This window comes from Fragaria vesca, linkage group LG2, assembly GCF_000184155.1.
Source record: "Fragaria vesca subsp. vesca linkage group LG2, FraVesHawaii_1.0, whole genome shotgun sequence".
In the NCBI taxonomy this organism is placed as follows: domain Eukaryota; kingdom Viridiplantae; phylum Streptophyta; class Magnoliopsida; order Rosales; family Rosaceae; genus Fragaria; species Fragaria vesca.
This window is the reverse complement of record NC_020492.1, coordinates 12,938,856-12,962,083: the sequence shown is the minus strand read 5'-3', so window position 1 is coordinate 12,962,083 and position 23,228 is coordinate 12,938,856. Positions and strand designations below refer to the sequence as shown.

The following is a 23,228-nucleotide window of genomic DNA, read 5'->3' as shown; positions in this document are numbered from 1 at the left end:
TAATCTTTCTTAGTAACAGAGAGTTGCCAGTTACCAAAAAAAAAAAACATTCATATTGAGTGAAAAAAACACTCAAGTTAACATTTCACTTTTACGTTAAGAATGGTGTACAATGAAGCAACTCTACAATCTACATTATTAAACCAAAGCAAAAGGTAGACATCTACATATACCAATCCTTCTGTGGTGAGTTCTGGAATGTACGCAGTACCTCGAGTACTTTCACTTTCCCGTGAGGCTCCGTTATCCCAGTTAGCGCGTGATGCGCCTGACGTTCGGTAACTCGATGATATGGAGGTGGGTAACTAGAGAGGTGTGTTGAAGAAGCTTCGCATTGGTTAATACCCGATCATCTCTCACAGTCTCACCCAAACCCGTAAACCATCGATGAAATTCCCCCAACTTGGGATTTGTCCCGCACCGGCCTCACCCTCAGCAAAGGTTTGAGGTTCAGCTAGGAGATTACAAAGCAACAGGAGTGATGGGAAGGAGACACCTCATCGTCGTCTTTTTTATTTGAAAGTAGCTAACATCGAAGAAAGAATGTGACTCAGAAACACACCATCATCTACTGAATTGAAGTTTCTGAGTCGATTTCAGGTATTGATACTGTATAATGGATTTTTAGTGTCTGATTTGCTTGTTTAGGGTTGAATGATTAAAGAGATGAGTTGCCCAGACTTCCTCCTATTATGAGAATCTGGTCTGGGTTAAATTTAACGAATTCCATTTCTTTCTGGCAAGATTTCAATCAAAATTTTTCTACTTTTGATTAAACTCTTAACATGCTTGAAATGGATAGTTCCTTAATCATAAACTAACTTTTAACCATGTATATTTGATTCTGGCTCATGGGTTTGGTTGTTTGTGAAAATTTAAACACAAGGGCTTGGAGTATGGTTAGCTTCTGTCTACTAGAAGCTATCTTTGTGTATCTGTGTGTTCATTTGGATTTTCTGTTTATTGAAAGGCTGTATGGATCCAATTCTACAGTTATCTTGTAGGATAAAATGGACTGAGATGTCAATTAGGTATAGTTTTAGAAAGACAGTAGCATGCCCATCTATGTTAGTAACTCTATCAGCTCAAAATCAGTATCTAGACTCTCATGTCCAGTTGGGGTTAATATAAGTTGCTTGTGCATAAACATAGGCAATTTCATGTCTGCAATTTGAACACAAACTGTTGGTGATTGCATGTGTACATTGTACAGTCTTCATTTTCGGTTTTATTTGTAGGTGTTGTTGGTGCTTGGTGCAGCAGGAGGTGTTGGACTTGCGGCGGTACAGATTGGGAAGGTTGTTGGAGCCGTTGTCATTGCGGTAGCCAGGTGTGTGTGCATATTTCATTGCTTTAGTTGCGGTCTTGTTCTTTATGCGTGGGAATTGCATTTTACATCCTATATTGAATAGGAGTGATTTAGAGATGTGTATGTTGTGTATACTTGGTCTCGGGAAGTTCTATACTTGGTCTGTATAAATACTTCACATTTGTAGCATCTCATCAATTTGATTCTGCTTTCTTTGGAATGTCTTGTGATTCTCTTTATTGTCTGTAGGTTTCTGCCCTAAATGAGGCAGTTCTGGGCAGCGTCAAGTCTATGTTCAAAGCTCGGGAGGAACCGCTGAATACATCTTCGGTAATCTACCCTTGAATTCACATGATTATTGGTCATTGCCTTATTAAACGTTAAAAACACTCCAACTGGTAGTATTCCTAAAAACAAATCCTATTGTGAACTAGTCTTGCTGCAAATTACCTTCGAGTTTGAACAGATATCCATGTCCATTATCAGTTTACTAAGTATACACCAGGTCCCTTCACATATGCCTATATCTGGGGAAAGTTTCAAATACTAAAAAGAAAACAGATTGGTCCCTGTTTTGTCTTACTAAGCTTAGGTTGCTGCGATGAGCAAATCACATATGTATATTTGCATTGTTTGTTGAGTTGTTAAATGAAGTTCTGATTTCCTCATCAAGTCTGGGGTCAAAACTAAATTTAATCAATTGTTTTTTTTTATACAAAACAGAGGTCCATTCTTTTGCAATACCTTACTTCTGATTTTGTGTTTGTTTCGTATTGTACCCCTTTTGAGATTTCCAGACCTATATGTATACCCCTGTTTGTTCTCCTGTTAAGTTTCCTGTTTACTATCAGTTTGGTGGTTCTTAACTTCTCATGCTTACATGTTTCCTCATTAAAGTATATCTGAGCCAAAGCTATGTTGCCTGCGGCTTTAAAGTCTCAAAGTCTCAAGCTTGAGTGTTTCTATCGTTTTGATTTTCATAAAGCATGAGTTGTTAAAGTTGTGTTTCTTGACAAACACAAAAAGAGATTTACCTTTCAAGGTTTACTTCATGGCAGAACTTCTCTATAAGAAAGAGTATTTCAGTCTCTTGAAATCCCTTAATGATTGTTTTGGCTTAAAGAAGCCAAAAGGTTTACAGAAAGGACATTTTTGGTTTTGAACGGTATTATTTATTTAGGCCCGGGATAAGTTAAGTAGGGATTGTTCCTCCCTAGGGTGAATAGACCAACAGTTTTGTAATGATCAGGATTCCGCTTAGTACGGGGTGTCCTCGTTGGCTTTAATACGAGGGTTTTCCGCTTGTTCGGGGTGTGCTCGTTGGCCTTAATACGAGCAATGGGCTCTAACCGGAAAAGGAAGGATTTCAAGGATTTCGTTGGAAAAGAAGAACAAGGGTTTCTGAACGTTGAACAAAGTGTTTGAAAGAAAAAGAAGACTCTGGTCTTATTGCTATTGTCAGATTTGCGTTGGGTTTAATTTTCTAATGTCACAGAGTGTGACTCAAAAGTGTTGGTCTCAGTTTGTTGTTCCTTTTACATGTTCAGTTGTTTATTTAAGTGTCCCAAGCTGAATGTCGTCTTTGTTGAAAGCTGAGTAACCTTATATCAATTGAGTCATTGATTCCATTCTCATAATTCTCAGCAGCAACCTTCATAATTTAATTCCATTTCATTCCGTTTACTACTGATATTCTTTCCCATTACTCCAATTGCATTCTAAATTTGAATCATAGTATTATTGATTATCTTCTGTACCTACTGAGCTTGTGAAGCTCACTTCCCTATGTTTCATATGTTCTCAGGAAAGAAGTGTGGTGATGTTTCTGATATTCCAGAGTTGACTTAAATCAGAGTTCATTACCCAGTTATGCTTGCTTTGTGGACTGAGTGCCTCACTTTTGCTTTATTGAGCATTAGATTGTGCTCAGTACGTATTTGTTTGGAATGGTGGCTTTTTGTTAATATAGTGGTATGAAGTAGAAAGTCCACTCTGATCTGGGTACATCTGATGTAAATTTTGATACCATGTGATGGACAGCTTTGTAAATAAAATGCAATCAGTTGCATGTGTATATAAAGGATCGTTTTCTTACTCTGTTTTACCTTGCTGAATTATGACAGTTGAATTTAGAGCGTGGCTTTCAATTGAGATTGGTGTAAAAAAGGATCAACTGATGTACTTTCTTTGCCTCCAAACCCGCATCAAGGTAGATACAAGAAGCACAAAAGAAGAAGCAATCACAAAAGAGCACAAAAGAAGAAAGCAATCACAAAACACAATCCATAGCATTTGCTTGATTTTATACCTAATAACATTTTAATTGTTGTATTGTCTTGTAGATTTCGCATCAATGTTTACAATACAATGTAATTACAACTCGGAAGTACAATAATATATCTGAAATCTGTGATCACAACAACATTATTTTCATTAATAATCTCAAAACAATCAAAATACAAGTGTCATTGATCAAATTACACACCTCTGCGTTCTCTCAGCTAGCCAACATGTTTCACTACCTTGTGTGCTCTTGATACAAATCCTAATAAATTATTTACTCTCTAAAGCATATATAAAACTCTTGATGCTGAGACACTTAGCCACTTATCAACAAGTGACTTGAAGGTGACAAACTCTTCAATTTTGAAGTTGAGCTCTTCCACTTATATGTCAATTTAAATCTTTTTTTTTAGCATTCATCTAGTTGTATCTTTCCTGCAGGTTGTGTAAAGAAGAATGAACTTAATAGTAAAAGACTCATAACTGAGCTACATAAACCGAATAACCAGTAAAATATCATAGAATGAATATATCATTAGATTACAATAAATTGAACAACAAAAAGAGCAAAGCAATCTAAAGTGGTCCAAATAAAAGACAAACCAAAGCTAAATACTTGAACAATATGTCGAGTTAGAGCATCAACTAGATTGTAGGTTTTTCTCTTACCTAGTTGCCATTGTCTAGCTGTAGTTGATCAAACAAAACCCTTCAAACAATAAAGGTCAGTGTATACACACACACACACAATCGATTATCTACACACATCAACACACATCTGAAGAACAAAAAAATGAAGGTAAGAAAGCACATTTTGCATACCCAACAAGCCATAAATCATAACCCTCTAGGCTTAATTTCCAAACTGATAAGACTAGAATAATATGTGCTTTTCACTTACAATTACATGGTTCTTGTAGTAAACCTTTACAACAGGGTTCCTTAGAGAAATCATTGTATCATGTCAAGCACTGTCCCTTATTTCTTGCCCAGTTCACATGCTGCTTCCATAGTTCTTCACCAAGGTTTAATCAAAACAAAAGGTCAAACAATGAGAAGTTAAAAGTCAGAAAAATCAGAGCCTGAAAATATAACATTCATAACTGATTCTATAGGTACTCAATGTTAAAGGGCCAACCATCTAAATAAGAGTAAGAGTGAAAAAACAATATATATACTTATATAGGATGACCAATGTCTCCAAAGGATATTTTGAAATTAAACTAAAAAGGGCACACTGAATGTGAATCTCAAATAAATTTTTCATACTTGAATTGTGCCACCCTTCTCCAAATGTAGGCAGTGCCAAAAACCTAATTCCACAAGTCACATTAATATGTTCTCATGTAAATCAAAAACTAGCTATATTAGTTCTACTTGGGATAGATAACATATATATACCAGTTATTCTAGTATATATGTGACCAACCGAATTTACAAAAAAGTCACGTGGTAGCCAACTCTACTGTCCTCACACCCTGCAAACAAAGCCAAATGATCCATTCTATTCCAATTCCAAATCAGAGAATTTGGTCATGGGAGATGGCTTTACTTTTACTGTCACCCCATGCCCTCGCAGATAAAGAATATATATAGGATGACTGATGTCTCCAAAGCATACTTTGAAACTAAACTATAATGAGCACATAGAATTTGACTCTCACACAATTTTTCATATCTGAATTGCAACTCTCAGCTATTCTGTAACAAAGAAGAAAAACAAAAACATAAAAACAAACAAAGGAACTCGTCCGTATTTTCTATTTGGCCATTTACCATTAAGTATGACAGAATCCAAAAACTAAGCTCATTGGGATTTTCTGAAATAAGAAACAAGTACAGAAAACCCCTAATCATTTAGTAATTTTGAGGGTTTATTGTTTTGATTAGAGAAAGTTCAATCGAACAATAACATGAAACGAATTCACTAAAAGTAAACAATAACAATTGGAAACCCAACTGAACAAAAGATCCCCAATTGTCTCTAAAGCCTCAATAGTTGAACAACTACAGTTAATAATCAAATCTGATTACCCATCCACATGAATGCATAGAGGCAAAGAAAGATGATGAGAGAGGTTAGAGAAGTTCCTTCACCGGTTAGAGTTTGAAAATCCGTAACCGCATACCTTGAATCGAAGTTCCCACACCAGAAGACCATTTGCCAATTAGGTTTTCCAAACCCGACCTCAGATCTTCAGCTATGGCCTCCACGAGCTTTCGCCCATTAGGGTTTCGGGAATAGGGGAAAGAGAGCTTTGAGAGGAGGGGTCGAAAGGTTGAGGACGAGTGGAGATCGTAACGGCGGTTGAGGGAGCGGCAGAGATGGATTGGGATTTAGGAGAGAGATTGTCTGAGGTACTGAAGAAGGAGAAGTTCTTTACCTTTCTGCGGCGGGCGGATTTGATGAGTGTTTTAACTTTTTATTTGGGCGGGCACGATAAGTGGTGGGAAAGGGAAAATGAAAATTTAGACCCCGCTATCATTTTTGAATTTTGATAGGAGCGAGACTTTAGATAGCGTTTCCTTTATTTATTTATTTCAGGTCAGAATGGCCAATTATAGCACTGGTGAATAAACGCTATTAATGAAGTGTTATCAATGTGTAAAATTCTTTTTAGTGCAACTATTTGCAAGAATCTCTTGAAATAAAATGTGATCGAAATAGTGAAATACGGCAATGATAGAAAAAATATTTTAATTCAGCAATGTTAGGGCCCCGATCAAAACAATCAACCTTATTTACCCTAAATGTTCCCTATGGGGAGCCCTATCATCAGAAGGTAAATGTCCTCTAACTTTTACATGGGTGATTACATCTTATCTATGTGAAAGTTTAATGTGTGGAATGATCAACCAAACTAGGTCGCGGAGGGGTAGTTAAGAACGATTATGTGTGATAAGTGACGATGAATTAGGGTTGACCGTTTAGATAAAGGCCCGAACGTTGCCTAATACATTTGATTTTTCTATCATAGCCGTATTTTACAATACCGTTCACATCAGATGGTCGAAATTTCATTTTGTGAAATTTTGTCATTAGAATCACAACGTGCCTACTAATGTGGTATAACTAGTTTAGTGGGTTATATGTAAGTTTACAGCTTTGTGAACCAACTACACTGAGGAAGAAAATTTTCAAAAATCTCGTGAAATAGGATATGATCGGAACAATGAAATACGACTATGGTTGAAAAATCACATATATCGGGTAACGTCTGGGTCCCGAGAAAAGCGGTCAACCATTTTTACGCTTAATCTTCTCTATGGGGAGCCCTATCGTCGGGAGGCAACGTCTCTAAATTTTTACATGGGTCGCTTCGTCTCATATATGTGAGGGTTTAATGTGTGGAAGACGTGACCAAACCAGGTCACAGAGAGGTATGTATGAGCGTTTTCGTGTGATAAGTGACACTACATTAGAGTTGACCGCTGCGATCAAGCACCAAATATTGCCGAATCCAGTTGAATTTTATACCATAGCCATGGTTCACTATGATGATCATATCAGACGGTCGAATTTTCAATTTATGAATTTTAGTCATCAAAATCACAATGTGCCTACTAATGTGGTATGATTGTTATATATTAGTGTACATCTTTGTGAATCACCTCTACAGTGGAAGCAAAATTTTCAAAAATCACGTGAAATAGGATGTGATCGAAATGGTGAAATACCGTTATGATTGAAAAATCATGTATTTCGGGTACAGTATGGGTCCGGATATAAACGGTCAACTCTTTTTACGTTTATGTTTCTCTATCGGGAGCCCTATCGTCGGGAGGTAAACGTCTCTAAATTTTTACATGGGCGGTTTCGTCTCATCTATGTAAGAGTTTAATGTGTGGAAGAGTCGACGTAGGTGTGAGCGTTTCCATGTATAGGTGACCATAGATTAGGGTTGACTGCTTCGATCGAGCCCCAAACATTGCCAAATCCAGTTGAATTTTATACCATAGTCATAGTACACTACGATGATCATATCAGACGGAGAATTTTCATTTTATGAATTTTAGTCATCGAAATCACAACGTGCCTACTAATGTGGTATGACTGTTATATACAAGTGTACATCTTTGTTAACCAACTTTACAGTGGAAACAAAATTTTCAAAAATCACGTAAAATAAGATGTGATCAGAATGGTAAAATACAGCTATGGTTGAAAAAATCACGTATTTCGGATAAAGTCCGGGTCTCAAACAAGGCTGGCTGGCTGAATTCACTTCATTAAAGTCGGGGTACAGTCCACATTCCCAGAACCACAAGCCCAGTCCAAGGCATTCTGCAAGTCCGCTACAAAAGCTTTACTCGAAGCAATGCACCAAGTTGTTGTTCCATTTGAACTGGTAACATTAGAATTTGTGGTCATATCAACAACATTTTTTTCCAGTGAAATCCAGTTTGTAGACTCTTGAACTACTTATACGACATAATTCTTTTTTCCAGTACATTTTGAGGTAACACAGAAAACCCATGAATGAAGAAAGCCAATTCAAAGCTTACCTACACGATAATCCTGAACTACTTACCGCAGATGTTTATGGAAGTAAACACGACTATCATAAATCTGACAAGTACCTAGTATAGAGCCTCAAAATTAACAGAAATCCCCTAAGAAACACATATACGCAATTCGTCTTCCAGTTTGGGACTCATGCAGACTAGGTTTTATACGCAATTCGTCTTCCAGTTTGGGACTCATGCAGACTAGGTATACAATGCCAACAAAATCACAGATTGCTGCGAAATTGAACTTATTATGCAAAAAACTCACTACTATAGCAAGAAAGTGAAAGAATTTTGGAACAAAGAAATAACTTTGTTAACAAAAGATACAGCTGCCCAGTTGACTTTCTATAACCTAAACATGAGGTTACCATGTTGAGAATCCAAATCTTTTTACATTCTTCAAGTGCATTAATACAACATATCAGGCATATGCAGGGTGGTTTCAAAAGATCAATATAGAAAAGGTCCAAAAGTCTAATAATAAGATTGCACGCAATATTATTATTATGTCGAAGGACATCTAATTGTTCTCTTTTAATAATGGGCTGACATAACAAGCACAACCCCAAAGAAGAGAAGTCAACAAAATCAAAATCAAAACATTGCAGCAGAACTACTCATCAAAATAAACATATGAAAAACTAAGTTCAACAGTTAGATATGGTCAAAAACTCCTATGCTGCTTCTTACTTTACATTCAATCACGACTAAGCATTGTCATTGCCTTGTTCAATACCTGAAATTACACAAACAAAGGGTAATGAGTTATGATGTGGTAATAAACACAGCAAGTAGTTCAAAAAGCAACTAACATAAAGAACAAAACAACAAAACACCATTTTCTAACTCGCTACACAGCCCATATTATTAACAAACTGATTTCAGTCTTGTTCAAAACACAAGCTGACATGATCATCACATGTTACATTGTGTATCACATCAATCTTGCCATATCATATCACAATATCAGCACATTTGCTTCTCCCTTTTTACAACTAAAAAGGGAAAGATAAATTCACAAAGGGTTTATCGGAACAATCACATTATTCCCCTGTGCCCAGACTAGCCTATGTGGCTGAGGATCACAAAGAGAGCTCACAACAGAAACAAACACAGAGATACTCAGCAATTCAAATAAGTTTTTCAAATATAAGCACTTAGATGTGTGGGATTCTGCATTACCACATTCTCCACGATTACCAAATAATGTTCACGCTTAAACATCAAACTCAATGATAGCAGGATCCTAAACCATTTGAATTGCTCATTTTGGTAACTTGTTGAAGCTAACTCATATCACAATGATAATTTATAACCAATAATCTCCATAAACTTCAACTCTTCAAATCTTCAAGTCTCTCATCACAATCCACTTCTAACTTCACCTTCTGCCTAAAGATTGCTACTTGAACATTCAAACAACCAATGCCAAAATGTTAAGAAGTCTAATCTAACAAGTTCAAAAAAATCATAATGTATCACTCCCAACCTAAAGATCATTCAAATATCAAAACTTTAAAAACTCTCATCTAACAATCCAGCCTTCAATTCCTATCTAAATGTTCTAATTCAACATCACCTAATCCGCATTAAGCTCACTAACTTCAAATAAACCACACATTCCACAGTTCCAATTCAAAATCCCCAAACTTCAATCCAACTAAATATCACACCTTTCAATTTGCTTAATTCAAATCCAGAGATCAATAGAGAAAGAGAGACCTTGAATTACCGGGATCTTCAGTACTGAGCGGAGCATAGTTTTGATTCTAATTCACAAGCGACGACAATTCAATCACCGGACCTCTCCCGCCAGAGCTGGTGGACGCCGACGAGCTCAACGGAGCGCGGGCGCTCTTCAACACATCCCGGTACTTTATGAAGAGCGGAGTCCGATTCCGCGTCGCCATGGACGGCGAGCTCTGATTTCAGATTCAGAGGTGTGGATCGAGTGGGGAAGCTGAGCTCGGGTCATGAAGCGGAGGAGGGAGGAGGGAGGAACCCTAAATTGAATGCCCGTCTTCCCAATCTATTGCCGAGCCTCAAATCCCTTCCCAAACCCAAACCTGAAAACCATATCCGATCCAGCTCGCTTTCCCTTCCTTCTTCGACCGCCAAAACCATCTCTGAAATTTTTGTCAGTATATTTCACACGAACGAACAACCTAAGCCACACTAGGCGAATCAAACCTAGGGAGAGAAACATATATTAGTCTTAAACATAAGAACTAACATCATGATGCAAGGATCAACTTAATACACAGCACAAAATAGAAATGAAAAACAGATAAGTAATTGTGCAGATATAGTCTTACACCTATTACAACATTTTCTACCGCCAAAAATTAGAATTATGACTATTAATCATTCCTGGAATTCAAAAACTGAGCATGAAAATAAACTGAGACGCACACATTTAAAGACACGTAATGAATCCAGTGAGACTCTTTAACAAACATATCAAACAGCATAGAATATGTGGTATGATCACTATATATAGGATATCCAATGAAAGTCTCCATGTAACACAACCAATCAATGAATTACTGGTAGTACAAAAAGCAGTGCTTGTTTAATAATTAAATGAAATCAACTAGAGAGCCAATAGATCCATCAGCCAAGAATCAATTTTCTTGTGAAATTTAGGGACCAAACAAGACAGAACCAAAGGACATGCATGAACTGAGAACGTGAAGAATCATCAAGGGAAGTCATGATTCAATGAAGTACCGGTAAGAACTTTTTCTGGGTTAAAAGGTTTCAAACCAACGACCATGATTGTCATTCTTCATGCATAACATTTGTGTATTGGACCAGACTAAAAGACAGATGTTTAAGCAAGACTGAAAAGCTACACTGGATGATATATAGAGAGGTACATCTATCCAAAGCCAGGAGAGAGAGCCTATAAAAGGTAGACCAAATAACAAAACAAATGACAAGATGACAACCATTACAGCAAGTGAGCACTATTACGTACTAACCCTGCAGTTAGTCCACAGTCCATAGCACCGGTTGATACACCAAGATTTGCTTCAGATCTGAGTAACAAAATACATGAAATTTGTGAATGTATTTGAAATCTGATATATACAAAAAATCTGCAGATGTAGACTACCAGAAAGAACAAATATAAATTACTCCAGACAGACTCCGATTTCAGAACTCTTAATCCACCGAACTTTGAATGCCTAGTTGATCCAAACAACATATACATTTGAGGTATCCATAAAGAAGCCTGTTTGAGCGTAAACAACCATTCGAGTGTATGCATTTACAAGAATTAAACTGTCACAAGACTGAAAAGGTCTGATACATTGGAAGTATAGAAATGAACATAAATTTCTTCAACAAGATCGAATGTCGGATGACAAGGTAAATGATGATTATTTTTGGGCGGAATTAGATACCAAGCTTCTTTATTGCCTACTAGATTTAGTGAATAGCCTATCAACTTTTCTAGAAACCATGTCATCCATAGCCTATTAAGTCTCAGAGCTTATGTATGCTTGTCTTTGTAAGCTTACTTCAAATATCCTATATCTATAATACACATAATGGACATCAAAAAAGAAAGAAATAAAAAACAAATCATTGAACAGTTGTGCAGTTTACAGATGTATCCACAACTTCTTGGTTTACATGGTAACCGAATGGCAACAAATAAACCGCCTTTACATAACCAATAGACTAGAGTGGTTCCCCCAAACGTTTGACTTGCCTAATATGGAACCTAAAACAATTCTGGGACTTGAAGACACCTCAATATGCAAATCCTCTCTTTCTTTCTCTAACTAAAATTTTAAGCTAAACCAGACTCATAGGACAAGACAGATTAGAAGTTCATGAAAAATGATGCACTATAAACCTGACAGTTGATGACTGCATTGTGTGCTTCAATATGTGAAAATATGTTTCAAATACAGCTGGAAGTGCATCTGCCTGCATTCTTCTCCGTTCCATAACATCTGGGGTATAAGCAACCACCTTGTAATCAGCAGCAACCTGTGTATAGCAAGACCAAGAAACCAAAGACTTCCGGAAGCTTTATCATATTTGGGAGAAAATACCGAAACAAGAAGATAGAGAGAAATCAGTTTATAAACTGATACACATGGCTTCCAGTAAACAGAAGCTAACCAAACTCCAAGCCCTGTGTTTAAATTTTCACAAACAACCAAATCCATGAGCATTGAAGGAACAAAATGATTTAGGATATAGTGCTAGCTAGAATCAAATATACATGGTTAAAGGTTAGTTTATGATTAAGGAAGTATCCATTTCAAGCATGTTAAGAGTTTCATCAAAAGTAGAAAAATCTTGATTGAAATCTTGCCAGAAAGAAATGGAATTCGTTAAATCTAACCCAGACCACATTTACATAATAGGACGATGTCGGGGTGACTCATCTCTTTAGACGTTTAACCCAATCAATCCTTAACAAGCAAATTAGACACTAAAAATCCATTATAATCGAATCAGAAACTTCAATTCAATTTAGTCGCATTCTTTCTTTGCTCCTTCCAACACCACCGACTCAACTCGGCCTTCGATCCTGTAAATTGAACTCGATCCCGTTTCGGTATACGTCGTTTCTGATACCAACAAAAAAAAAATTGACATCGTTTGCCGATCTGCGAAAGGCGCCTGAAACGAATGTAGAGCCGATATGAAAACGTCGCCGCCGCACAGACCGGATCGAACCCGAACTGAGAGAGAGGATATTATCTCAACCCTAAACCCAAACCCGAACTCTCTCTGTTTGCTTGATGTCCTCCATGGTCAGGTGGATTAGGTGGGAATGTGAGATGACGATTACACACATATCAGAGGTAAAAATTTCTAATTTGACTGCCTCATTGTGTGTTGACGTCGTCAGCCAGACAACACCCAGACATGGTTAGTACTCCATGCACTGCATACACAGCAGACGTCCCCATCCTTCTCTATATCAAAGTGATGTTTTATATGTTTTCTTCTTTGCATGAAAGAAGACTATCTTATATAACGCGAAGAAGACAAAAATTTCGATGACCAAAACTTCCATACGAGGTTCCTCATTCTGTTTGTTCGTTCTCCCTGCAAAATATTAAACTAGGAAAATAAAGACACAAAACTGCATTATACTTAATCAGACCTTAGATGCTTCAAATCATTCAAATATCATCTAACCTTCAGTTTCCAATTGATGTTACACATACATGATTGGATGGAAACGTCTTGACATCATTCTGCACTGCACTGAAGACAATAAGTGAGAAACTGATAACATATCTCATTCCTCTCAAAATCGGCGTCTACTATTTTTCAAGCTCCATATTACTTGATGTATTGGCTAAAGCATATAACATGAATGATTTTTACTTTACAAAATCAAATTGCTTACCCACTGGTTATTCTTCAAAAATAGAAGTCTGTCTCTCGGCATACTATTTTCCTGTATATGCACCTCTGCTCACTCTCGTTAGATCTGTATTATTTGAAACAGAAGCAAAGAAAAGTATATAAACATGTATATATACATAATCAATCCATGCAAGTACGTATTGAAAAAGTGAATAAAAAACTTGCATGTAATATGTAATCGAAGTTGAACACATGAGATACACGTACAGAAGTAAAACAAGTAATTGGTCAAATAAATATAAACTTAACCATAACCAATTCAACAAAGAGCAAGAAGAAGTTCATCAATCGCCTTGATGGAGTACATGTACACCGAAACGCAATATTTCAAATTCTTTTTCTTTTCTTACAGTACATACTGACAAAAGAAGAGAAATATTACCTTGATGCATTCAAGATCCGAATCTAAAGAGAAAGCACTATGTGATTACATATCTGGTCGCAAATGCAAATAATGAAATTTAGAGAAGTGTTCTTGATCGATATACAACCTGTGTGCTTGATTTCTCGATCTTCATGTATAGCAGTTGAGCGGATTTTCTGAGATATTGATTTTTGTTCAAAGAAACAATGAACCTTCTATTTCCCATCCCAACACGTTTTAAGGGTGAGAGCAACTGAATTTGAGTGGGAGTGGATTACCTTTTTTTCTCCTTAAAACGTGGTTGAGAGTTTGCTCCCAACTATCAGAGTATTTTCTTATTTATTGTTTCCCTATTGTACCCTCAGTTTATAAAATCGTGTTTGGTATAAAGGTTTTATATGTAGGGACAATTTGAGAGATTATAAAAATTTAATCCAAGCAGTTCCATAAACCAAATTGGCTTAATTAATACTCACCGATAATACTGATGTCATGCAACCGAAACTACCATGAGACTAATAAACTCGAAACTAGAGAATCCAAAAAATTTGAAAGAACTAGCTAATGACAGAAAGAATTAGAGAGCCAATCCTAGCAAATTATTCAACCTGGGCCCAACCTTAAAAGATAACCCTAGGTCATGGACACAGGCCCAATAGAGGACCTTACAATGGTCACCCAAAAGGGCACCCCAGACTCCGCCGCCACTGATTCCGGCCTTTGCCCGCACCTCACCACAAGCATCATCTCTGACGCCCGGTCAGACTGCTGCGATCGTTACCGCTCCCTTCACAGAAGACGTAACCGAAAACCATCCAGCAAGCCTCCACAGCGGGGACACAATGCTTTGACGAATTTGACCTTCAACAATGTCAAGACCTAGTGCTCAGATACCCTCACTTAAAGGATCTGAGAACGAACTGTGCACCTCCAATGAAACCCAAGCCGCATTTGGTAAAACACACCAACCCCTTGCGGTCTCGATCCCAACCAAACTGGGAACAATACGATGAAAGCAATCGAATCGCCGCCGCAAAGTATTCCTCTACCCGCTGCCAAGCACGATCGACACAGAAAGCTAATCTGCGTCGCCGCCTTTGGTACCCAAGATCGACACCCCACCAAGAGGGAGAGCGCCGCCTTGCTCTCGCGTCTCTACTTTTTTGAAATTCACACCCTGTCGGTAACCTTTTTGAAAACGATTTTTAAAAACAATTTTAAAAAATAAAAATGAGAAAATGAGATTCTATTTTCTGCTTTAAAAATATATTCGGTAATTTACTGTGAAACGTATTTTTCATATTTTTTAAATCTAAGAAAATAAAAAATTGATAACGTTAAAAATGACTCACCAAACACATTTCAACTTATTTTAAGAACAATATAAACAAGATGCACAAACACATCTAGATTGAAAATGTTACAATTAAGAACATGATTAAATACAAACAAGCGAGAATTGAGCTGTATTCGCATATGTCATGTGAGCCGCATAAATAGAGTGATGACTGTAACCTTAATCAGGGTTATACAACCTAGAAGACTTTTTAATACCGGACGAATGTGAGACTTCTGAAGAAACGAAGACGACCAAAGGTATCAGCAACGTGGATGACGTTATTAGACAAACCCCCAAGAACAAGAACCATAAATATTGGCTAGTGTTATTAACACACATTTTTATAACGTGAGACAAAAGGGTACGTTAATAAAGCTAGCTAAAATGTTTTGTTAGCTTTTTACAAGGAAAAAAAAAATATAGAGGGAAGGAAGCAAAAGAGACACATCAGCATCATCACATTCACCGGTAAGGCAGTTGGAACCTCCGCCAGGATTTCGATGCAGTCGAGGAGACCCAGAGCCGAGCATAAAATGGAACAAACACCTTGCCCTTAAAACTCATCGACATTCTCTCTCTCACTCACATTGTGAACTCCCCTCTCTCATGTCCATGGCTCACCTTCTCAACACCTCCTTCATCCCCACCCTCGCCCGCAACCCTACTACGCCGGCACTCATCTCCTGCCGCCGGAGCAGCCGTTTCCAAGTCCAGGCCAAGATCCGTGAAATCTTCATGCCGGCGCTCAGCTCCACCATGACCGAGGGCAAGATCGTCTCCTGGGTCAAGTCCGAGGGAGACAAGCTCTCCAAGGGCGAGAGCGTCGTCGTCGTCGAGTCCGATAAGGCTGACATGGACGTCGAGACTTTCTACGACGGTTACTTGGCCTCTATTATGGTCGAAGAAGGCGGCGTTGCCCCAGTGGGGTCCGCTATTGCTCTCCTGGCCGAGACCCAAGAGGAGATCGCCGAGGCCAAGGCCAAGGCCACCTCTTCTCCTTCTTCTTCTTCTTCTTCTTCTTCTCCTTCATTACCGGCACCGGCACCGGTTTCGCAGGAGACCAAAATTCCGGAAAATGCGGCTCCCGCTCCTAAGGCGGCGGCACATCCGGCTTCTGAGGGAGGGAAGAGAATCGTGGCGTCACCTTACGCCAAGAAGCTCGCTAAGGATTTGAAGGTTGAGTTGGCAAGAGTGGTGGGAACTGGGCCAATGGGGAGGATTGTGGCCAAGGATGTTGAAGCTTTTGCTGCAGCTCAGGCTCCGGCTCCGGCTCCGGCCGCGGCATCGGTGCCGGCGGCTGGGATTGAGTTGGGGACGGTGGTGCCTTTCACTACCATGCAAGGTGCTGTGAGTAGGAACATGATTGAGAGTCTGTCAGTGCCCACATTCAGAGTAGGATACACTATCACCACTAATGCTCTGGATGCTCTCTACAAAAAGGTAACTCAACTTTCATGTTCATTGCAAACTTTTACCATGCTATTTGTTTCCGATTAGTGAATACTGTTGTTCGTTTTTTTAGATCAAGTCCAAGGGAGTTACCATGACAGCATTGCTGGCAAAGGCAACAGCATTAGCATTGGTTCAACATCCTGTTGTCAACTCTGGCTGTAGAGATGGTAACAGTTTTGTATATAATAGCAGCATTAACATAGCAGTTGCTGTGGCAATCGATGGTGGGTTGATAACACCAGTGCTTCAGGATGCGGACAAGGTTTGTGCCTTTAGTGGCTTCTTTTGTTTTGGAATGATGTTTGCAGTTTGCATGCAATAAACTTTTGCTGTTGATTTATGTGTTAGGTTGACATATATACACTGTCAAGAAAGTGGAAGGAGTTAGTTGATAAGGCAAGGGCCAAGCAGCTGCAGCCTCATGAATACAATACAGGTACTATTAGTTTCTAAAATGCTTGATTGATCATGAAATATGTCGAACTGAGACCGCACTACATAGTCATAACTCATGAGGTTGTAAATTCATTATTCTTCATATCTTTTTATGGTCATGTGGCAATACATTTAGTTATTAACTTACTCATTTGAAGATATTGAATGGGACATGTAGCAATTGAGTCCACTAGGAGTAAGAAGAAATCTGGATGCACTGATGTTGAATTTCCATACATGATCCACACGAGGAGAATACTTGTCGTTGTAAAAAACTTTTAATGAGTCAACAGCTTCTCAGGATTATTTCCAAACTTTACAAATAGTATATGATTGTTCATCCCTCAAAAATCTTTTAGTTGTTTAGCTAAACTATCAAGCTTCTCTTGAGAAGTTGAATATCAATTCTGCTCAGTGAGCAAATATCGCTGTTAATCGTTATGCAGCCTTGCACTTGTTTATCAACTATGTCGAAACAAGAGTCATGTTTCTTTCACGCTTATAATTAAAATGCCACTTCAGTTTCTTTCATTCTTAGGATAAAACTGTCTGTTGTGTGTAAAGTACCTTTTAAAATAGAATATGCCAACTGAATCTGGTTCTTGGAGGTCACTATTCTTATAAACTCCAAGAGTAATCACGAGTCTCAGGATCTGCAAACTGTTATTTCTGCCTCATTGCCTGCTTGATTTTATCGATTGAGAGTGTCAGTTGTGCTTGACTGTACGCTTCAGCAATTGCATATAGTAATATTTTCTTGCTGTTGAAAAGTCTGCTGTTTCTGTCATCTCATTCGGTGAGAGCATCCCAAGTATCTAGCACTGAAGTGTGCCTTTGTGATTTTGGCCCTAGAGAACTCCTCTTACTTTATGTCTAGTTTTGCGTAATTCAGGGTTTCTCTTACTCTTACGCCTTATCGGCTTCTGAAGATCATTATGTTATACAAATATCTAGATATGGATTTTTCACTGCTGGAATTTTTCTGTGAGTAATACTATAGTCAATACAGAATAAGGGTCATGACTTGTCCTTTTTTTTTTTACGAAGTTGCATAATTATTTTCTTGTGTATCAGCATATAGTAGCCATGATGATTTTGGTAGACTGCCATATTCAAACAAATGCCACTAAATTCTGTCTGTCATTTTCTTACCGACTCTTGCTCTTTCTACAGGTACTTTCACTCTTTCAAATCTTGGGATGTTTGGTGTTGACCGGTTTGATGCCATTCTGCCACCTGGAACTGTAAGTCTACTGCTTTATTTTGCTTAATTTTTTTTTGTTAGAGAGTGTATGTGGTATGTGGATGCTTATTACGTTTTTCTCTTCTGGATCCAATCCCAACAGGGAGCAATTATGGCAGTTGGAGGATCTCAGCCTACTGTTGTGGCTTCCAAGGATGGTCGAATTGGTATGAAGAACCAAATGCAGGTAAAAAAATCTGGAAACTGTACTTTTATTTGGTATCCTTCATTAAAGCAAGTGAGAAATGCTTATCATGGAACACATTTCATTTACAGGTAAACGTTACGGCTGATCATCGTGTAATTTATGGTGCTGATCTTGCTTCGTTCTTGCAAACCTTGGCAAAAATTATTGAGGACCCCAAAGATCTTACCTTCTAGACCAAGCATGTTTTGTCACTCTTCAATGCCCTCTTGGCTTTCTCACTATCCTGGGATTTTCCTCATAGTGTTTCCAACGGGTCATCTTTCTCTGATTACAATCATTTATCTTTGGCGGGAAGGGTTGTTCCATTTTATCAAGAATATAGATAGTTTGAGGATAAAAGCTCGTCTAGTGTTAGTTTTAGTTGCCCAAATGTTGTTTCATAAAATTTCAACCAACTTTTTTTCTCAGTTTGCTATAGCATAAAACTAGTTGTTGAGTTTGCAACATGTAATGAGTAGACTGAATGAAATTTGTAACTCAAGAATTTAACATTTGCACTCAAAAGCTTTACACTGAAATCCATTCTTATATTTAAAACCTCGGTTGCAGTGTCTTGTTTTTACCTTTGATGAAGTTTTAGTATTAAGTACATAGGTTGACTAGGTTATTAGATACATACAACTTCCTATACACGATACTGCGATAGTTGCCACATCTTTCAGAAGAATCAATCACACTCTAGGACTTACTAGGAGGAACATACAAAAACCCTCAATTTTTATTTGTATGCATAAAACTGCTACTCTATACTATACTTCGAGTGGTGCCTTGCTACTTTATCTTGCATTCAGAAGCATCCTAAGAACGCTCTTCATTCTTGGCCTTGCTTCTGGTGATACACTAACACAACCAAGAGCAACTTTCAGTACAGCTAACATCTGGCTTCTGATGGCACTTGAGGTTCTGCTGATTGTAGAATCAAGAATTTTATCTTGCTGCCCTGATTTACTCAGTACCCAATTGGCCAACTCAATCCCTTCACTAACTGCTGGCTTTCCTGTCAGCAATTCAAGCAGAATCACCCCAAAGCTGTAGATGTTACCGGCCACTGTTACCCTCATAGTGTATGCATACTCTGCCACCAAAAAATTTATACATTCAACGACAATAGAAATAAATGTACAAGTGATAAGTCGTAAATCCACCAAACTAGAGAAGAAAAATGGAGCTCAAGCTGTTTTAGATGATATTGCTGGTGTTACTAGAGCAAGAAGAGCTGGACTTTGCTCCAATATTTAGTCTGTAGTTTTTTTTTGTTTTCTTTTGTTTGGGCCTTTTAGGTCCCTTCTGTAAACCAAAAAAAAAAAACAGAAGAAAAATGGAACTGGGTGTAAATGAATGACAAATTATATGTCACCGGTAATGGAGATCCTTACCTGGAGGAATATAACCAACAGAACCAGCAACAGTGGAAAGGCTTCCAGTGCTCTTTGAGGGATCAATCACTTTGCAGAGCTCGGCGTCTCCAATAAGAGGCTCTTTGAGGGACTTGAGCAAAATGCTTCGGCTTGACAGGTCTAGGAGAAGTATTGGACCTGAGGTGCATCCATGAAGAAAAGCGAGGCCCTGAGCTATTCCAATCGCTATACTGTATCTACTTGCCCAATCCATAGAATTGTCTGAGCTACAATGAAGAGCATCAAAAAGGGTGCCTTTTGGAGCATACTCATAGAACAGATAAGCACTGTCAACAGTTGTAACATGGGCCAAAGGAGTCATGACATTGGAATTGCTCAGTTTTCCAAAGATCTGTAAATCGTTCTCGAATCTGTCGTGGCTGCCCAATTGGAATATCTTGTCACTCCAGTTAAGTTTCTTGACAAAGTAGCTCGATCCAGACGGCATGGTGGCTTTGTAGTAAGTTGAAAACCTAGTCTTGAGCTCAATGTTTGAGGGGTCAGAAACTACCTCCATGGCTGTAGTGAAATCGATACTTGATCTGTGAATGGCATTGGCAGTTAAGAGACTACCTTGGAGGACCTCAGGAGGAGGAAGATCTTCCCCGGAGTCCACTTGTTCATCGTTAACCCTGTAACTGTGCCGTGATATAGCAAGGATGGCAATGGCTACAATAGCAACAACACCAGCTACAACTGCAAGAGCAATTGGCAAAGCCTTTGAATTTCCTTTCTTTACCAAGGAGGGCGTTGTAGCTTTAATTAAACCTGCATTTCCATCTGTGTTGACCATGACCCAAGTATTGAAGTGTGGAGAGACTCCAGAGAGCTGATTGTTAGATAGTATCAACTGTGTCAATGCTACCAGTTGATCAGCTAAAAATGAGGGTATCTGACCTGAGAACTTGTTGTTAGATAGATCCAAAATTTCTAATCCAGTGAGCATGGACAGATGACTAGGAATCGGTCCTTCAAAAAGGTTGGTGCTGAGATTCAAAGCAATCTGCAAAGATGTTGGCATCCTTGGAATGTCACCACTCAAGAAATTGTGACTAAGTTGGAGTTCCAACAGAGAACTCATGGAGGCAATAGTGTTGGGGATGGAACCACTGAGATTGTTGCCTTGTAGGTTCATGTTAATAAGCTTCTGCAAGTTTGAAACTGTTGTTGGTATTGAACCATTCAGAGCATTCCAGCTGATATTCAAAACAGACAAGCTCCTTAGTTCAGTAAACTCAGTTGGGATTCCTCCAGCAAGATTATTAGACTGAAGTTTCAAAACTTGAAGTTTAGTGAGGTTCCCCAACTGCGGCGGCAAAGCCCCAGTCAGTCCATTCTGAGCCAAGTTCAACAGAGCCAAATTGCTGCATGAACCCAATTCAGGAGGTATGGAACCATTCAGCTTATTGTTTTCCATTTCCATGTATACCAAGTTCTGGAGTGTCACAGAAGGTATCATTCCAACAAGTGAATTGCTTCCTAATCTCAACCGAACCAGTTCCGGAGACAGAGGCGTGGGTATTGATCCCTGCAACAAGTTATTAGACAAATCCACAGTCTGCAAGTTCGAATTCAATGGAGACAAAAGGTCTGATGGAATCGACCCACTCAAGCTGTTATAACTCAGGTCCAAATTTTTGAGATGCTTTGTGATTCCACCAGGAACTGGACCCCCGAACTTGTTAGAATTTGCTGCAAACCGCGTGAGGCTTGTGATATTCGAAAGGCTTTCTGGGATTATGCCACTTAAGATGTTGGAAGATAGAATCAGAACCTCCAACTTGGATAGCTCTCCAAAACTCTCAGAAACTGAACCAGAAATTTGATTTGCACTCAAATCAATCAGAGTCAGATTGCGGTAGTCCACGATTTCACCTGGAATTATCCCGTCAAATTTATTGGCAGAAAGCACAAGCTTCTCCAAGAGCATGGATCTCCCAAGTCGGGTAGGAATAGTCCCACTAAAGTTGTTGAAGCTGAGGTTCAAGCTTCTGAGCGCAACCAAACCACCCAACAGCTCTGAGTCAATGCCTTGACTCAAATTATTATGAGAAAGGTCCAAGGACTCCAACCCAGAGAACCCAACAAAGGCAGGTAAAGAACCGAGCAGATTGTTAAAACTGAAATTGAGTAGCTTTAGCCCATCTAATTTTCCACAAGCAGTGAGAAACCCAGAAGGGATTGTTCTCAGGTGGTTTTCTGACACATCAAGAATCTGCAAAGACTCAAGTTGGCAGACAATTGGGAGAAAATCTGAGGAAGACAGAAACAACTTGGAGAGAGAAATTTGGGTTACAGTTGAGTTGGGTGGATTACACTCGACCCCTTTCCATAAACATGGGTTTGGTTCACTCTTTATGTTCCATGAAACAGTGCTACCACTACTGTTTAGACTGTTGGAGATATTGATCATGGTAGTTATTTGGGTTGAGGATAGTTCAGACAGGACAATAGGAATAAGAGGATAACAGAACAAGAAGAAACACAAGTAAAAAGGAGTGTTGTGGTTGTGGCAATACCTTGCCATTGTGAGCTGTGAGCTAAACCAGCCAAACATAAATTAAGATAAAAATTTGTCTCTGGAACTCTGCTTCTCTATTATAAATATGAAAGCATGTGTATGGTATATGTTTGTGTTATGTGTGTTTCAGGTTGGTGGTAGTAGGAGACATAAGAATGAAGAGGGTTTTTGAGAGGAAAAAGGGGAGAGAAATGGTTGTGGAAATTTGTGGCATAAGAGCAGAAGAAGAAATGTTTGGGCGTATGAGGAGGGGAGTTGACTGGACTCTACTGTACTGGGTCTGAGGAGAAAGACTAGACTGAAAGCCATGACTATTCTATGACTGAGACTAAAACCAGAGTGGTGCTTAGTTCTATTTCGTCTTCGTTTTCATTTTCAGTGTGGAACCCATGCTTTTTGACTAAAACATATTCAAAAACGCGTATAATTCTCTACGGCCGAAAGACTTTAACCCAACCACGGCCGGGCCGGACTGCAATTTCCATTCCAAATTAAACAAATATCTATTCTTTGTCGTACTTTTCACCGGAACAGTTTAAGAACAGTACGTTTCCGTGTTTTCCCCTCAATTATACAAAATTTGTCCGCTTAGGAGATTCTTTTCTCATTCCCGCTAAACGGAAGACCTCATGTCCTCATCCTTCTCTTTGCAATTTTAAGAGCTCGGTTATCAAGGCAATAGCATGTGCACGTCGCACATTCGCGAGTGTACATTACCCAATCGTAAGAATACCTTGCCAATCGCAAACTCTTTGCAAG

The 23,228-nt window shown here is 38.7% G+C and overlaps 3 protein-coding genes and 2 non-coding genes across 5 annotated transcripts; 2 read left to right on the top strand and 3 right to left on the bottom strand.

Moving 5' to 3' along the window:
* The first annotated feature begins 169 nt into the window (after window positions 1–169).
* On the top strand, window positions 170–3,400 carry LOC101292269. The gene is made up of 4 exons (XR_183960.1): window positions 170–600; window positions 1,239–1,330; window positions 1,559–1,639; window positions 3,114–3,400. It is a non-coding gene; the product is annotated as an uncharacterized LOC101292269 (transcript).
* Window positions 3,401–9,735: 6,335 nt separating this feature from the next.
* On the bottom strand, window positions 9,736–12,811 carry LOC101291980. The gene is made up of 3 exons (XR_183959.1): window positions 11,973–12,811; window positions 11,089–11,145; window positions 9,736–10,294 (listed from the first exon to the last, which is right to left on the bottom strand). It is a non-coding gene; the product is annotated as an uncharacterized LOC101291980 (transcript).
* A 2,872-nt stretch (window positions 12,812–15,683) lies between these two features.
* On the top strand, window positions 15,684–19,090 carry LOC101291684 (dihydrolipoyllysine-residue acetyltransferase component of pyruvate dehydrogenase complex, mitochondrial-like). Its single transcript, XM_004290381.1, has 6 exons — window positions 15,684–16,653; window positions 16,736–16,927; window positions 17,014–17,101; window positions 18,274–18,344; window positions 18,447–18,530; window positions 18,620–19,090. Exons 1-6 carry the CDS (start codon window positions 15,820–15,822, stop codon window positions 18,722–18,724), a joined length of 1,374 nt encoding a protein of 457 aa, XP_004290429.1. The 5' UTR covers window positions 15,684–15,819; the 3' UTR covers window positions 18,725–19,090.
* Window positions 19,091–19,125: 35 nt separating this feature from the next.
* On the bottom strand, window positions 19,126–21,007 carry LOC101291392 (leucine-rich repeat receptor-like serine/threonine-protein kinase At1g17230-like). The gene is made up of 2 exons (XM_004290380.1): window positions 19,928–21,007; window positions 19,126–19,626 (listed from the first exon to the last, which is right to left on the bottom strand). Exons 1-2 carry the CDS (start codon window positions 20,967–20,969, stop codon window positions 19,328–19,330), a joined length of 1,341 nt encoding a protein of 446 aa, XP_004290428.1. The 5' UTR covers window positions 20,970–21,007; the 3' UTR covers window positions 19,126–19,327.
* LOC101299930 (LRR receptor-like serine/threonine-protein kinase GSO2-like) lies at window positions 20,987–22,361 on the bottom strand. The gene is made up of 2 exons (XM_004292439.1): window positions 21,056–22,361; window positions 20,987–21,000 (listed from the first exon to the last, which is right to left on the bottom strand). Exons 1-2 carry the CDS (start codon window positions 22,359–22,361, stop codon window positions 20,987–20,989), a joined length of 1,320 nt encoding a protein of 439 aa, XP_004292487.1.
* Window positions 22,362–23,228: the final 867 nt, after the last annotated feature.

What these genes read in the sequence shown, in the direction of transcription:
- LOC101291392 (XM_004290380.1), bottom strand. Translation starts at nt 20,969, where the DNA reads ATGCCAACATCTTTGCAGATTGCTTTGAATCTCAGCACCAACCTTTTT. An exon ending in TGTTGGTTATATTCCTCCAG is followed by an intron (nt 19,627 to 19,927) that starts GTAAGGATCTCC and finishes TTTTGGTGGCAG; the next exon opens with AGTATGCATACACTATGAGG.
- LOC101291684 (XM_004290381.1), top strand. Translation starts at nt 15,820, where the DNA reads ATGTCCATGGCTCACCTTCTCAACACCTCCTTCATCCCCACCCTCGCC. An exon ending in GCCTCATGAATACAATACAG is followed by an intron (nt 17,102 to 18,273) that starts GTACTATTAGTT and finishes CTCTTTCTACAG; the next exon opens with GTACTTTCACTCTTTCAAAT. An exon ending in CCATTCTGCCACCTGGAACT is followed by an intron (nt 18,345 to 18,446) that starts GTAAGTCTACTG and finishes CAATCCCAACAG; the next exon opens with GGAGCAATTATGGCAGTTGG.
- LOC101299930 (XM_004292439.1), bottom strand. Translation starts at nt 22,361, where the DNA reads ATGATCAATATCTCCAACAGTCTAAACAGTAGTGGTAGCACTGTTTCA.